This window comes from Eulemur rufifrons, chromosome 1 (genome assembly GCF_041146395.1).
Source record: "Eulemur rufifrons isolate Redbay chromosome 1, OSU_ERuf_1, whole genome shotgun sequence".
NCBI classification, from domain to species: Eukaryota; Metazoa; Chordata; class Mammalia; order Primates; family Lemuridae; genus Eulemur; species Eulemur rufifrons.
Window position 1 is genome coordinate 16,901,047 of NC_090983.1, and position 14,451 is coordinate 16,915,497.

General features: G+C 59.9%; 1 protein-coding gene across 1 annotated transcript in view; it reads right to left on the reverse strand.

Annotated features, from left to right (window-relative positions):
• SPEG (striated muscle enriched protein kinase) overlaps positions 1-14,451 on the reverse strand; it is a 55,584-nt gene that overhangs the window by 17,903 nt on the left and 23,230 nt on the right. The window contains exons 7-18 of the mRNA XM_069466901.1: positions 12,267-12,442; positions 11,953-12,041; positions 10,869-11,044; positions 8,172-8,432; positions 6,898-7,056; positions 6,596-6,785; positions 6,263-6,486; positions 3,421-3,540; positions 3,104-3,208; positions 2,353-2,559; positions 1,848-1,971; positions 1,564-1,739 (exon numbers count right to left, since the gene is read on the reverse strand). Coding sequence (XP_069323002.1) covers positions 1,564-1,739; positions 1,848-1,971; positions 2,353-2,559; positions 3,104-3,208; positions 3,421-3,540; positions 6,263-6,486; positions 6,596-6,785; positions 6,898-7,056; positions 8,172-8,432; positions 10,869-11,044; positions 11,953-12,041; positions 12,267-12,442 — 2,007 coding nt within the window. The remainder of the gene's footprint in view (positions 1-1,563; positions 1,740-1,847; positions 1,972-2,352; positions 2,560-3,103; positions 3,209-3,420; positions 3,541-6,262; positions 6,487-6,595; positions 6,786-6,897; positions 7,057-8,171; positions 8,433-10,868; positions 11,045-11,952; positions 12,042-12,266; positions 12,443-14,451) is intronic.

Consider the following 14,451-nt stretch of genomic DNA (forward strand, 5'->3'; position numbering starts at 1 on the left):
ACGATGGAATTAAATACACACAGCAATGTGCTTTGCAAAGGAGCCTGTGACTTCCAGGTTTCCCCCTGTCCCAAGCATGTTTGAGGGTCTGAGCTTTAAGGGGAGTGGGAGTGATCCAGGCAGGCAGAGAAAAGCAGGGTTGCTGGGTATAGATGGGCACCCTTCACAGGCACACAGATCACAGGGGAGGCCGTCCTGGGCGAGGGGAAGACACTGCAGTGGGGCTGACGTGGAGGAAAGTGAGCCACCGCTCCGCCTGTCCTGCCTGGGCAGTGGTGGGGTGGGGCCTAGTGGAATGGGGGTGTTCAGTGCAAGCCCGGCCCATTTCAGCTTGGCTGGCTGGAACGCAGTCTCCATCAGTCACTGCCCCAGCTAGGCTGGGCTGCAGGGTTCTCAGGGCCAGGGCCTCTGGTCCCCAGGGCTCCTCCTCGATCTGGGAGGATGGCTAAGGTGCGCAGACGGTACTGTCTAGGAGCGAAGTGGTGACTGAGGAGGGTGTGGGGCGGGGCTGGGCAGGGAGCCCACCCCATCCACCACCCTCACAGCCGGACTGGCCATCTCCTCCTCGCACACCCTGCTGCCACTTCTCTTCCACTTCAAAGACACCTCCCTTCCCCTCTAGGAATTGGTCCCCACTCAGCAGGCGGGTGGCAGGGCCAGTCTATGAAGGTCAAAGCACAGGAAGGTTTCAAGTCAGTTTCAATGATTTTTTAAAAAGCAACAGAAAACGTCCATTTACTCATGATAATGTTGCCTATGCTAACTAAAATGTCACTTTCTTTGCTTTTGGTTGGAATTTTATCTACTCAGCAGGTGACACTCTTTAGCCCACGTTGATCAGAAATTCTGAGTGGCAGTTACGTATGTTTAGAGTTAATTAACAGACTGGAAAACAAAACAGTTACTACCTAAGGTGAGCTACGGTTTGAGAGACTGAATCTTTAAAGGACAAATTATAAAAAGGGTCCTTGCTGCAAAGGTTGGCAGACTCCGCAAACAGGCTTGTGCAGAAGGGCATCTCCAGAGCTGGGAGTGTGGTATAAGATGCGCTCCTGAGCTTTTTCTTTTTTTAATCAACTTGGTCTTCCTACACTTGTTGTATTTCAGATGGTATTTCCTGTTGGGTCTAACGCATGAGCTAGGAGCACTCACTGGCTTTGGAGTCATGCAGCCAGACTTGAATCCAGATCCTGTATTTATTAGGTTGTGTGAACTTGGGCCAGTTACTTAGCACATTCTTTGAGCCTCAGTTTCCTCATCTGTAAAATGCGGATAATAAACCAACTCCATCTCATAAGGTTGATGTAAATATTAACTGAGGTGATACATGTAAAGTGCTTAGTACTGAGCTTGGCACGTACTAGGTGCTCAATAAATATCTTATTGGTACCATTATTGTTGTTATTACTAGTACTGGTATTATTGCAGCCATTAGAGGGACAGGCTTGCAAGGGAAGACATGGGATTTGATCCCCAGCAGTGGCAGGTGGGTTGTGTACATAGGGGTGTGAGGAGAGAGCTGTGGGCCTCAGAGGGAGGACAAAAAGGCCAGCTGTCACCCACCTGCCAGCTCCAGTGTGACTGAACAGGTCTGCGTGCCATGGCGGTTTCGAGCAGTGCAGGTGAGGGCCCCCATGTCCCGGCGGCTCACCCGGCAGATCCGAAGGCAGTACTGGTCGTCATCCGGCTGGCTCAGCTCGTACACACCTGCCCGTGCCTCTAGGAGGGCCCCTCGGCAGCTAAGGGACACACAGTAGGGAGGTCACCCAGGATCTTGTCCTAGGAAGGTATGGCCAGACTGGGCCAGAACTGGACTGCCTCATGTGGGGATTGAGCAGGGGGCCCACCTCCTCCAGACGACTTGGGCCTCCACATGGTTGAAGGTGACAGTGACACTGGCAGGCTGTCCCTCTACCACATACACGATGTCCGGTTTGTCCAGCACAGTAGGGGCCTCCTCCAGGGGCGGGCCTGGGAGGAGGAGAGCGCAGGCTCTGTACTGGGTCCTTAGCACCTGCCCCCGCTTTAATATCCCTAATAGCCACTCGCGCTCCATTTTTACAGGTGAGGAGCTGAGGCTCAGAGAGGTTTAGAAACCTGTCCAGGAAACACAGCGAGGAAGTAGCAAAGCTGGGGTTAGACCCCAACATGTCTGACCCCAAAGCCTCAGCTTCGCCCACTGTGCCCTGCTGCTCTCAGGAAAGAGAAGGAAGCACATTGGTGGGTCGGGGCCCGCCCAGCCAGGCTGCTCCCGCCAGTCATGGTGTCCAGGCCAGCCCTGGAACCCCCACCACAGGCCCCTGTTCCCCAGCCCAGCAGCTCCCACCCCACCCACAGGAGCACCCCACTCACCACGCTCCAGCAGCTGCACGGGCTCAGAGGCGGGCGAGGGCTTGCTGCTGCTCTTGACGGTGGTGGTGAGGACACGGAACGTGTGCTGGAGCCCCTTCCGCAGCCCTGTGGCCACCCAGCCAGGCTCCCGCAGGCCTGTGGCCAGCACTGTCCACTGGTCCGAGCCCAGCACCTGGTGCTGCACCGTGTACGTGAGGGAGTCCGGGTCTGGCAGGGGAAGAGCTGCTAGAACCTGATGTTGCCTGGGCGGCACACCCCCCCTCCAGCTGGCTCGGGACCCTGAAGCTCATCATTAGTCTGCTCTGAGGACGTGCCTCAGTTTCTCCTGCTGCTTCCTGCCTGTCCCCAACCCCCATATGATCTTGTCCAACCACTGCCCTGGCCAGGCTTAGAGCCAGCAAGGCATCAGTTACAGGCATGGAGGGGCTGGACTTGCACTCCAATTCCTTGCTACCTGAGGTAGGGAAACTGAGGCACAGAGTGGGATGAGATCCTGGACAAGGGGAGGAGAAGGAATCCCATGATCACAACCCAGGCACCTAGTCCCTCTGAGAAACGGAGGGGAACATGGTGGTGCCCCACAGCTCCTCTCCTGACCTAGAGCAAGGACCTCAACCACCCTGGAGAGAAGATGGGCAAAGCCGCTCCTGCCCTGCCTGTATGCTTCGGGGGCCTGGCTCCTTTGGTGCTGCCCGAGCCTGCCCTGTCCATGCCCTGCCCCCACCCACAGCCCTGCATGGCCCTGACCCACCAATGGCCATGTCCAGACTTCTGGGGGGGTTCCACGTGAGCGTGACCATCCTCCCAGTCACAGCTACCACCTGCGGGACGCCATCTGGGGGGCCTGGAACCACATCTGAAAGCCACAGGTTGGATGAGTCCTTTAGGGCCTGACAGCTCTGCAGGATCACCAAGCCTCAGGGCAGCAGGCTGGGGGCAGGGGCTCAGCCACAGGGGCAGGGGAGTGAGGGGAAGGGAGCTGGCATGAACGCCCCCTCTCCCCCAGCCCCCAGGTCGTGCCAGAGGCCAGGCTGTGGGCACAGCTGACCAGGAAGGTGCCTGTCTCACCTGTGACGTACAGGTGGGCATAGCAGGCAGCTTTGCCAAGCTTGTTGGCGATGACACTCTTGTAGACACCGGCGTGCTGAGGCCCCACAGCAGGGAACACCAAGCGATGTACATCCCTGTCTGGTGGGGGAGGGTCAGTGACACTGGGCCTGAGCTAGGAGGATACTCTGAGGGGTGGACCCATGCCCCCTGGGCCTGGCCTCTCACCCCCACTCACTGCAGGGAGGACACAAGGGCAGGCAGCAGCAAGTGTGTCCATCACGTAGCAAACTCTGGGTCCAGTCTGGGGCTTCCAGATTGACAACTGCAGCCCTGACCCCTATGACCTGTCCCTCCAGCGCCACATCAGGCCCAGCAACTTATCACCTCCTCCCACACTGGGCCACCCTCTGGGGTTCCTACCCCTGCTGACCGACCCCTCACCTCTACCCTTCTGCAGGGTCACAGTCTCCATGTCAAGGCTCTGACAAGGCTTTGTTCCTAAGACCTGCCCCCCCCTCCTCCTCCTCTCACCCCCACATTGCTGCCACCCGTCCCCAGCAGAGCCCCAGGAAAGCCCTGCACGAGCACAGCCAAATCCCTCAACCCAACCCCTTCCAGCCAGTCTGCTGCTCTCCTGCACGTCTTGACTCTGACAAACCACCAGGGCCCCGAACAAGCCGTGCGAGTTCCAGCTCCAGGTCTCTGCTTACAAGACTCCTCCCTTCTGGAATGTTCTCCTCCTCACCTATGGCTTCCTTCTCCTTCAAGATGTAGTTTGTGAGTGCAGCCCTGTGAATGCCCCCCTGCCAGGCCCCAGGCCCCTCTGACTCTAACCCTCCCCGCTGCGCATCACTGGGCACCAGCCCAGCTGCTTTGCTGGCGGTGAGGGGTGTGTTTCTTCCCCTTTACTTGCATGAGCCACAGCTCCTGACCCAGCCTGCAAGCTCCTTAAAGGGAGGGCTGACTTTGTCAGATCGGCTTGTCCCAACAGACCCAGGAGCTCGTGTGCAGTAAGCGCCAAATATATTAAAAATGATAAAAGTTGCCTGTGCCCGGCCTGTGCCAGGTACTTGACACGGTTCCCCCCACACAATCCTTTCAGCAATCCGACAAAATGATCCCCATTTTACCAATGAGGTCAGAGACATTAATGGACTTGACCAAGGTCACACAGCTAATAAATGATGAAGCCGTGGCTTGAACTTGGTTCCATCTGATTCCAAAGCTCTTGCTTTCTACCCTGCTCCCTGAATGATAAGGAGGCTGTCTCTGGCGAGGACACAGAGAGGAGGCCCGCACTGTCCTCCTTCACATTCGGGCTGTCGCAAAACACCCCTCCCTTCTCTTAGCGGTTATCTCTGCATAGAACAGTCACCCATTCATTTATCTCTGCTGACACTATTTATAAGGGAAGAGAAGCCAAGGACTGCTAGTGACCCCAGATACAGATAGGAGCAGAGACGCCAGCTCACATGCCGAGACAGAAACCCACCCAGGGCCTCAGCGCAGATGGGGAGACAGGGAGGCCTGTGGCTGAGCAAAGACAGCCCAGAGGGGACAGGAGGCTGAGGGCAAGGGTCAGAGCCATGGCGGTGGGTGAGGTAGGGAAAATGGGACATGGGTGACAGGGGCATCCTGGTTAGGAGATGGGTATCAGGCCAGGCGTGGTGGCTCATGCCTGTAATCCTAGCACTCTGGGGGGCTGAGGCAGGCAGATCCCTTGAACTCAGGAGCTGGAGACCAGCCTGAGCAAGAGGGAGACCCTGTCTCTTCTAAAAATAGAAAAAATTAGCTGGGCGTGGTGGCGCATGCCTATAGTCCCAGCTACTCGGGAGGCTGCGGCAGAGGATCGCTTGAGCCCAGGAGTTTGAGGTTGCTGTGAGCTAGGCTGACGCCACGGCACTCTAGCCCAGGCAACAGAGTAAAACTCTGTCTCAAAAAAAAAAAAGAAAAAAAAGGAGATGGGCACCAGACTCAGACAGCCCATGCTTGCCTTTAGGCAAGTTCCTGTACCTCTGCGAGCCTCAGTTTCCCCATTGTAAACAGGGCTAATAATACCTGATTACAGGCCTGCGGCAAGGTAAGATGGTTCACAATAGGCCTTTCGCACTCAGGACCTGGCACTTAGAAAACACTTAACAAAGGTGACCTTTTGTCACACTGCAGTCGTAAGAGGAAACCATCACAGGTCACAGTGCGGGCATTGTGGGGAGGCAGGCAGACCGTCTCACAAGAGACAGATTCCTTCAAGGATGGAACCGAGACGCCCGCAGGAGAAGGTATCCTAGGCCGAGAGGACACCAAGCCCCACTCCTTTATTTGCTATCAATCATCAGCTCTGGCCCAAGCGTCTTTTCCATGCCGGATGCTGCCCACACCTGCTTTCTCGCTGAAACGTCTCCAGGAGCAGCACTGTGTTACACACAGCGGTGGCACCAACAGGGATAACAGCAGGATTGAACATTCCTTGACCAGGACTGTTTGCCAGGCCCTGCTCTAAGTGCTTTGTATGTATTAACTGATTTAATCTTAGAACAACTCAGCTATTGATGAGGAAACTGAGGCACTGAGGGGTTCTGTAACGTGCTCACAGGCCCGATGCTGGTCAGCAGCAGGGTGTTCTGCCTGTCCAGTGAGTGCCCACAGGGCCACCAAGGGGTGACGCAGCAGATGAGTACCGTGTGGGCTCAGCAGGAGGCCCTGACCTCCCGGCCCCTCTGGGCTCCCTCCCCCGGGTGCCACATCCCTGACCAAGGCACAGAGGGAAGGCCCTGAGGGAAGCCGGGGAGAGGGGTGGTGCACTACAAGCCAAGAGGGAGCTGGAGGGGACGCTCCCAAGGGTCCCTTCTTGGGCACGTACACTGTGTCATGCGCCGGTCGTCACTGCTCTGGATGCGGTGGCCATTGTGGAACCAGCTGATGGTGGGGTAGGGCAGGCCAGTCACCTGGCACTCCAGCATGGCCTCCTTGGCCAGGCCCACCTCCAGGTCCTGCAGTGGCCGCAGGAAGTCAGGAATGGACAGCCGCTCCAGCTCGCCCTGCTCCGGTTCCTCGGGGATGGACGGCATCTTCTCCAGCTTCGAGCTGTAAGAACCACAGGGCTGCCCAGAGGCCTGGGCCGCGCCTCCCACCGCGGGGCTGGGCTGGCCCTCTCAGCGGCAGCCCAGGCGGCACCTGGGGCCCTGGGCGGTACCTGGGGCCTGAGGCTGCTGTCCGGGGCTCCTCCACGTAGAGCTGGGCTGAGCAGTGGGCCTGGCCATGGGTGTTGGTGGCACTGACCTCGTAGAGCCCCTCGTCCTCACTGCCCACATGGGCGATATGCAGTGAGTGCAGACCCCCGTCCTGCCGCAGCCGCAAGTTCTCGCTCTCCTCCACGGGGTGGCCTGGGGGAGGGAGGGGTGCGGATGCAGAGCACAGCAGGGGCCCTGCCATCAGCACACCCATCCTGGCCTAGGCCCTTGGGGGTCCTCCAGCACCGCACGGCGGGGGTCATACCAAAGTGAGTCCAGGTAACCGAGGGGGGCGGGGTGCCACTGATCTTGCAGTCGAAGTGGGCGGCTCGGCCCTCCAGCACCTCCATGTCTTCCAGCAGCCGTGTGAACAGGGGCGCCAGCGAGGGCCGCACGGTCAGCCGGGCGCTGCAGGTCAGCTCATCTGGGGGCGGGGGACAGGGGACAGTGCAGAGACAGGGAAGGCCAAGAAGGCCCAGGGACCCCTTCCTGCCAGTCCTGCCCTAAGGCCGGGCAGGAAGCAGGAGGCTGGGCAGGGCCCAGCAAAGGCTCTCAGCACCAGAGGTGACCTTCTCAGGGGGTGGAAGTTCACAAGCGTGGCCAGTAGGCCACCATGGCAGGCTGGGAACTCCATAGCAGCCCAGGGCCTGGCCCGGCTCTCCCCTCCTCACTGCACCTGCCCACTCAGGAGGAAGCACAGCCCAGCTCTGGGAGGGTTCCAGAAGCCAAGCCCATTCCCTCTCCCATGCCCCTCCTTGGAAGTCTCCTCTGTGCCCGGGTCATGCCCACACTCCTGCCTGCCCCAGACCCAGAGCAGATGCCCCTCTACCACCCTACAAAGAGGAGACCACAGTCCCTTATGCTGACCCCATGCCTCTTCCTGCTTACAAAGCCCCACCAGCTTCACCTCAGATGCCATCACCTACAACCTGGTAAGGTTCCCTCATGGGAACAGCCAGCGCTGACGCAGCACTCCCTTTGTGCCAGGCACCAGTCTAAGTGCTCACTGTACCGAGGCAGGGTGCTGTCCTATCTCCCATCCTGCCCTTCACATGAGGAGAGGACCAGGTCAGAGATGTCATCAGCAACAATAATGGCTGGCATTTATTAGGTGCCACCTTTCGACAGGCGCTGTGCTTTGTTCTTTCCATATGTTATCTGATTAATCCTACTAATCCCCCTACGGAGTAGGTATTATCGTGATTCCTTTCTACAGATGAAGAGTCGAAAGCTCAGAGAGATGAAGTGACTTGGAAGTGTACAGGGCAGGAGCTGGAACCCGAGTCAAGGTTTGCCTGCTATACCTCAGCAGATTTGCTCCCTCATGGGAACAGCTAGCCCTGATGCAGCACTCTCTTTGTGCCAGGTACCAGTTTAAGTGCTCATTGTACTGAGGCAGGGGTGCTGTCCTATCTCCCACCCCTTGCACCTCCCCCAAGAGACAGAGCCTCATTTCCCAGGAGGGTTTCTGCACCCTCAGTCCCCTCCCTCCATCTCTCAGGCACCCACAGCAGCCCTAGGGCCTGAGTGGGCAGTTACCTTTGGCCGTGCTGAGCTTGCAGGTGTAGACACCACTGTCGTCCTCGTGCACAGAGGTGAGCAGCAGCTTGCACTTGTGGCCATCGAAATGCATCTTGCATTTGAGCAGCGCAGGCTGCAGCAGGCGGCCGCGGCACAGCCAGTCCACCTCCACATCGGTGGGACCCGCCACCAGGCACTCAAACAGCGCCATCTCCCCGGCCCCCACGTCCACGTCCTGCAGGGGGGCCAGCACGGCCAAGGACCGGCTTTCAGGGTGTGCTGGGGGGAAAGCAGCCACGGGGGCCACACACAGAGCAGAGACACACAGGGTGAGGGAGACACACACACGCACAGAGACAGACAGACACAGAGAGAGAGATGCATTTTGTTCCACTGGAGACAGGGAAAGCCCACCCGCCTGGCCAGGACAGCAAGGAGTGCCTAGACCTGGCTTCAAGATGGCAACCCAGGCTGGGCCAGGGAGGGTGACTCATGGGAGGCGAGGGTGCACTGGGGGAGGGGAAACTGAGAGGGCCACGTGGTGGTGGAGACGGCGGCGGAAAAAAAAAAAACACAGCACACCAGCTGGGTACAAACTGGACTTTATTTGAACTAAGAAATAGGTGTTTCTGACGTCGCCACACCCAGGACAGCAGCCCCGGCCCTGCACCAAGCCTGGCCAACTCCCTCCTGCCCAGGCAGAGCATCCCGGGCCCTGACAGTGAAGGAGGGAGCCCCACACGGACCCTAAACCGGCCAGGGCCAGGGCTCAGCCCTGGGCCTCTGGCTTTTGGTCTCTTGTGGAATAGAAAGTGTTGTGCCATTGGAAACCTATTTCAGGAATGATCAGTACCCTGCCCCCCTCCCAATGAGACCCTTGTCAATGGCCTCTGCCCCTCTGGGCCCTCCCATACTGCGGATGCCATGCCCTGTCCTCTCCTGCTCTGTCGCACCCACCCCAGCTCAGAGGCATCCTTTCCTGACTGTCACAGACACACAGACAGACAAACAGATAGACAGACAGGCCTGTAGCAGCGGTAGCACATGCGCTCGCTCGATGCTCCCCTGTGGGGAGAGACTGGGGGGCTTGATCCCCGCATGGCTGCCCCTTCCCAGCACTCAGTCCATGTGGCGGCCTCCTGGCCTGCACAGCCATGTGTCCACTTGGGTAGGGAGCGTCCACAGGGGCCCATGTGCTATCCCAGGGTGCTGCGTGGGGTGGGGAGGGGAGGCTGGGACGGGTCCGGGCCGGCAGGCCTGGGTCTGTGGGCAGGAGGCAGTGAGACACAGCGAGGTCCGAGAGGTGCCTGAGACAGGGGCGCGGCTCGGAGGGTAGCGGGGGGAGCGCAGGTGCCCCCTGAGCTCACTCGCCTGTGTACAGACAAAAACCTCAGTCAGCAAGCGGCAGGTTAGTGCAGCACACGCACACGCGCACACACACGCACATACGCACGCACAGGCACACGGACCTGGCTAGGGCCCTTCTGGATGGAGGGCTGCCTCTCAGCTCCCCCCAGTCCCCCAAGACCAGCTCTGGGCCAAGAGGGCCAGCGGCTGGCCAGAGGCTGGGTCCCCGGGGATCCTGGGCAGGCAGAGACCCTGGGCCCCCAGGGCAGAGGCATTCACAGGCATGAGGAGCACCCCACAGCCTGGGGGATGTTGGGAGGAATGCCAAAGAGAGAGAAGCACCAAGACACGGGTTAACACAGAGAAGCGAGGCAGAGGCAGAGCCAGAGCCTGGAGAAGGAGCAGGCCAGAGATGGGGGCTGAAGAATCTGGGAACCAGGGAGGGGACAACCATAGGGATAGGAGGCACAGGGGAGGGTCACTGAGGCAGGTGGGACCCTGCAGAGACACTAAGACCTCTTAGGGTCCGGGCCCCCTCAGGTACCTTAGGGGTATCTTGGGAAGTTCTCAGAGCTGGCCTCCACCGGGCATGAAAGGACTGAGCCTTGTGGGAGGCAGGGAGGGCAGAGGGCTGAAGGAGGAGCTAGAAGAGGTCCCTGGCCCTGAGCCATCATGGGGAAGGCTGACGTGGAAGACAAGGCAATGGCCAGCCCTCGGGGAGAAAAACCCACCAGCCCTCGGAGGACAGCCTAGATAGGGCTGGTCATCCCTGCTGCCAGACAGGGCCCCTGCCCTTGTGCCCCCAACTCCGGGGGCCCAGCCCTGTCCATATCTCACAGCTGTGCTTATCCTGGCCCCCTGGGGTCCCTGCGCTGCTCCATGTCCAAGTCACCCCAAGGGCCCCTCCGAACGGGTCCAGCCACCACTCACCCACTGCTACCCCAACCACAAAAGCTTCTGCACAGCAATGGGATGGGCAGGGTGGGCAACAGGGCAAGAGGAGGGGCGGTGTGGGAGTGAGGGAGGGGCCTGGGCAGAACAGGTGACAAAGGCTCAGAACAGTGTGCAGAGAGGATGGCTGGTGGTGGGCGCCGGGTCTCTGGCTGCTGCTGGGGCTGCGTGATGGAGCATGGGGGAGGCAGCACTGTGTAGTAAGCTGAGCACGGAGCAATCTGCTGTGCACCCCAGGCAAGTCGCTTCCTCTCTCTGGGCCGCGGCTTACTCAACTGCAATATAAGCAGCTGGACCAGAGAACCCCTAAGGCCCTTTCAGTGGTGGTGTCCTGTAACTGAGGCTGTGTGAGAGCTGTCAGAGGGGGAGCCAGGGCCGGGGTGAGGTGGAGGCTCACGGAGTGTGGGAGGTACTCACCTCGGACCTCCAGGCGGGCCTCGCACTGCCGAGCGCCATACTCGTTGACCGCCTTGCACGTGTAGAAGCCGGCATCACCGCGCTCAGCAGCCAGGATCCGCAGCCGGCACAGCCCGCCCTCCGCCTCCTCTGCGAAGCGCCGCTGGTCCGGGCGCACGGGCTGGCGGTTTCTCAGCCTGTCAGAGGGGTGAGAACTCAGTCCTGGCCCTGGGCTTGACCTGCGGGCGCAGGGAGGTAGGGCTGCGGAGCCACGTGGGCCTCTCTTCCCCTCTGCAGCTCGCCCAGGCCCCACATCAGCCCCACTGGCCTCGGGTGCCAGAGCTAGGTCTTCACCCTGACTCTGCCATCCCACCCCCTCCAGGAACTTCCAGGCCACCTCTGCCCCCTGGATCTCTGTCTTTGCAGAACCCACCACGCTCAGAATAGAGACATGCTATTTAGCTCTTCATAGTTCTTAAACTTCCTCATGTCTCATTTTTGTTTATTCATAATGGAGAGATAGCTTTCCTACTTCCCAAAAGGGATATGAAAGAATTTACAATGTTAAAAAAAAAATCACAGCAGGGACCAGATAATCAATTAAAAATAAAAACCAGAACCTGAACCAATAAAAAACAAGCAAGCTGAGTGATCGATGTTCCAGGCACCTGGCTGAGCAAGGCACCGTGGCCGAGACCCACATTTAACTCCGGGCTTCTGGCAGCTCAGAAACAAATTGTTAAGACTGGGCCTAGCGCAGAGCTGGGCACAGAGCTGGGCATCGAGCAGGCCTCGGAAGTCACCCTGCTGTCAACTGATGGGGAGGGGCGGGTGGGCAGCCTTCTCCAGGACCGTCATGTGGACAGACATGAGACCATTTATTGCCCAAACCCCTCCCCGGAAGGAGAAGTCCTGAATAAGCCTGGAACAGCAGGGTGAGGGGCAAGGGTGTTGGGGAGTGGCACTGCTATCCCTGGGATGAGGCTTCCTGAGGCAGCTCACAGGGAAGTCCACACAGGGTCCACTCCTTCCACCCACAGCCAGCCTGGCAGGGCCAAGCCGGGGGCCGGGGAGCTGGGGGGTGGTGTGAGCAGCTGCTACTCACCAGGAGACCACAGGCTTGGGCTCCCCCTGCACACGGATGCTCATGATGACGTCTTGGCCTTCTCTTACTGACTGGTCCATAAGTGAGACCTGCAGGGGGACCCCAAAGTGTCAGGGGAGACGGCACAGCCTTGGCTCCTGGGGGCTGGGGGATCTGGGTCAGGGTCCTCTTCCACCCAGCCCCGCAGAGGCTGGCTCTGGGTAAGAAGGGTTAATTAGGGGCAAAGTTCCAGGTCTTGCTAGAGCCTAAGCATGGCCCTAAGAACAAGGAATGGGAGTACAGGGGGGGCCTGGCACCAGCCTCAGGGCTCTGACCTTGAAGGTGGGGGGTGCCTTGGAGCCAGTGTCAGAAGAACGGCGGTTCTGGCTGGGACTGAGCTTCATGGTGGGGGTTTGGGGCCAGGTCTCTCCAGGCTCCGGGAAATCCTCTGGGGGGCTCAGGTACTCCTCGTCCGAGGTGATGGGGCTGCTGAAAGGGGACGAGGATCCACCTGGAGGAGAGACAGAGGAAGATGCCAGGGGAGGAAGGGGGCCGGCTGGAATGCTGCACAGAGCCCAGGAGTTGAGGCAGCTGCCCGAAGGCCGGCCCTGCCCTGACCTCACCTCCTGGGCTCCCCCTTGCTTGCTGCATGGTCTTGCCCAAGTGCCTGCTCTCCCTGAACCCCTGAATCCTCCTCTGCCACGGACTCTGCAACATTGACCCTGCTGACCCCCTGGGAGGGGACACCATAAGGAATGGCCTGGGGCAAAGAACTTGGGCAGCAGAAGGGCCCCTCCTGGGCCTTGTGGGAGACCCAGAATTCCACTGGAGCAGGAATCCCATGTTCTTGGCACGAAGTGGGGGCCCAAACTACCAATCACCAGCTCCAAAAGCAAGTGGGGCACATCTCTGGGACCCCAGAGTGGTACAGCCAGGACGCTCGTTTCTTGAGTGAGCTGGGCCTGGTGCAGAGGAACACACTCCTCAGAGCAGCCCCATCCTGTCCTCAGACAGGGGCCAATGGGGCGGCACTGTCCAGCCTGCCCTTCCCCCTCTCCCTTCTCAGCTTCCTGCCACAGAAAGCCCAGGGGCACCTGTTGGCCCCAGCCCTCCAGCATGGACCCCAAAACTCTCAGGGGATAGGAAAGCAGAGCTGGAGTCATCCAGAGAACAGGGCAGCTCAGCCTGGGGAGAAGGAGGGGGGCACCAGAGTCCGCCTTGGGGGAGGGGTGTCCCCAGGGCCCTGACGCCCTCCCCCGCAACTGGCCAGGGGCCCAGCCTCGCTGAGCTGGCTCCTATCCGACTGCCAAATACAGACATGAATCTCACAGCCCCCGGCCCCTCCTCCAGTTTCCCCACCCCAAGCCCCCATCAAGACTGCACCCCAACTCACCCGAGACTCTGCACACCGACCCCAGCCTGCGCCTGTCCCAAAGCTCTGCCCTGGCACCAGGCCCTCCTGCTGTCTGCCCTCTGCCCACCCCACCTGGCTCCCCAGGGAGCAGGAGCCCAGGAGCCCAGGAGCCCAGCCCCAGCTCAGCTCAGTGGGCTGGCTGACCCAGCTGACAGCCCACACTGAGAAGGCCCCGGGAGGGGGAAGGAGGTGAGGGCTGGCCAGGGGAGAGGCTGGGTGGCAGGCCGGCAGCTGGCTGGGAAGGTAGTGCCTGCTGAGACCGCAGGCAGCCTGGGCCCTGGAGTGGAGGGGAGGAGCGGGGAGGGGCAGAGCACAGCAAGGCTGAATTTAGCCACCCTGCTCATTCCCCAGCAGCGGCAGCGGGATCTGCCTTTTCTCTCCTTACAGCTTCTGGACCCTGACAAGAGCAAAACCCCCTTGGCGGTGCCTTGACTCAAGGTGTGGGAGCCTCAGTCCCCAGAGCCAGAAGGGGAGGGGAGGCACTGCACCATGGCATTGAAGACACTCGCCCTCATGAGCTCTGACACGTCCCCACGGCAAGTGGCCCCCCTGTTGCCGTCATCCTGACCGAACCACCAAGAACCCCAACCTGGGAATGCACTGACCAGCCTCAAATACTACAGAGCCAGGCTGCACTGTTTACCCCACGCTGAGACTCCGACCTGTCCGGACCTTCGCCCTCCTTCCCAGAGCTGCCCCCCTCAACCTGAGGGAGCCCAGATCCCACCTGTGCCTCCCAGGGCGCTAGGCCTGCACCCAACCCTCCTGCCGGCTCTGCTGGGGCACCTGTTGGCAACTTGCCTTCATCCATTGGCCCCACCAGGGCCAACAGTGGGGAGAACAGGGGCTGCTTCCCCCAGATGACCGCCTGTAACTAGCACCCATTTGTATCTAGGCTTGGGAAGGGGTTTGGAAACAGCCAGCGAGAAGGGGGTATTGAGCAGGGGTCACATGTCCTTCCTCCTCCTCCCACCACCTCAGCCCCGCCCAGGGCCGCATTCCCAAGCTGTGACCTATGTTTCCCGGCATTGCAGTGAGGAAGGAGGGGTGGGGGCCAGGAGGAGGAGGGGCCCACCACTCAGGCTGGAGGTCTAGAGGTAGGGGTG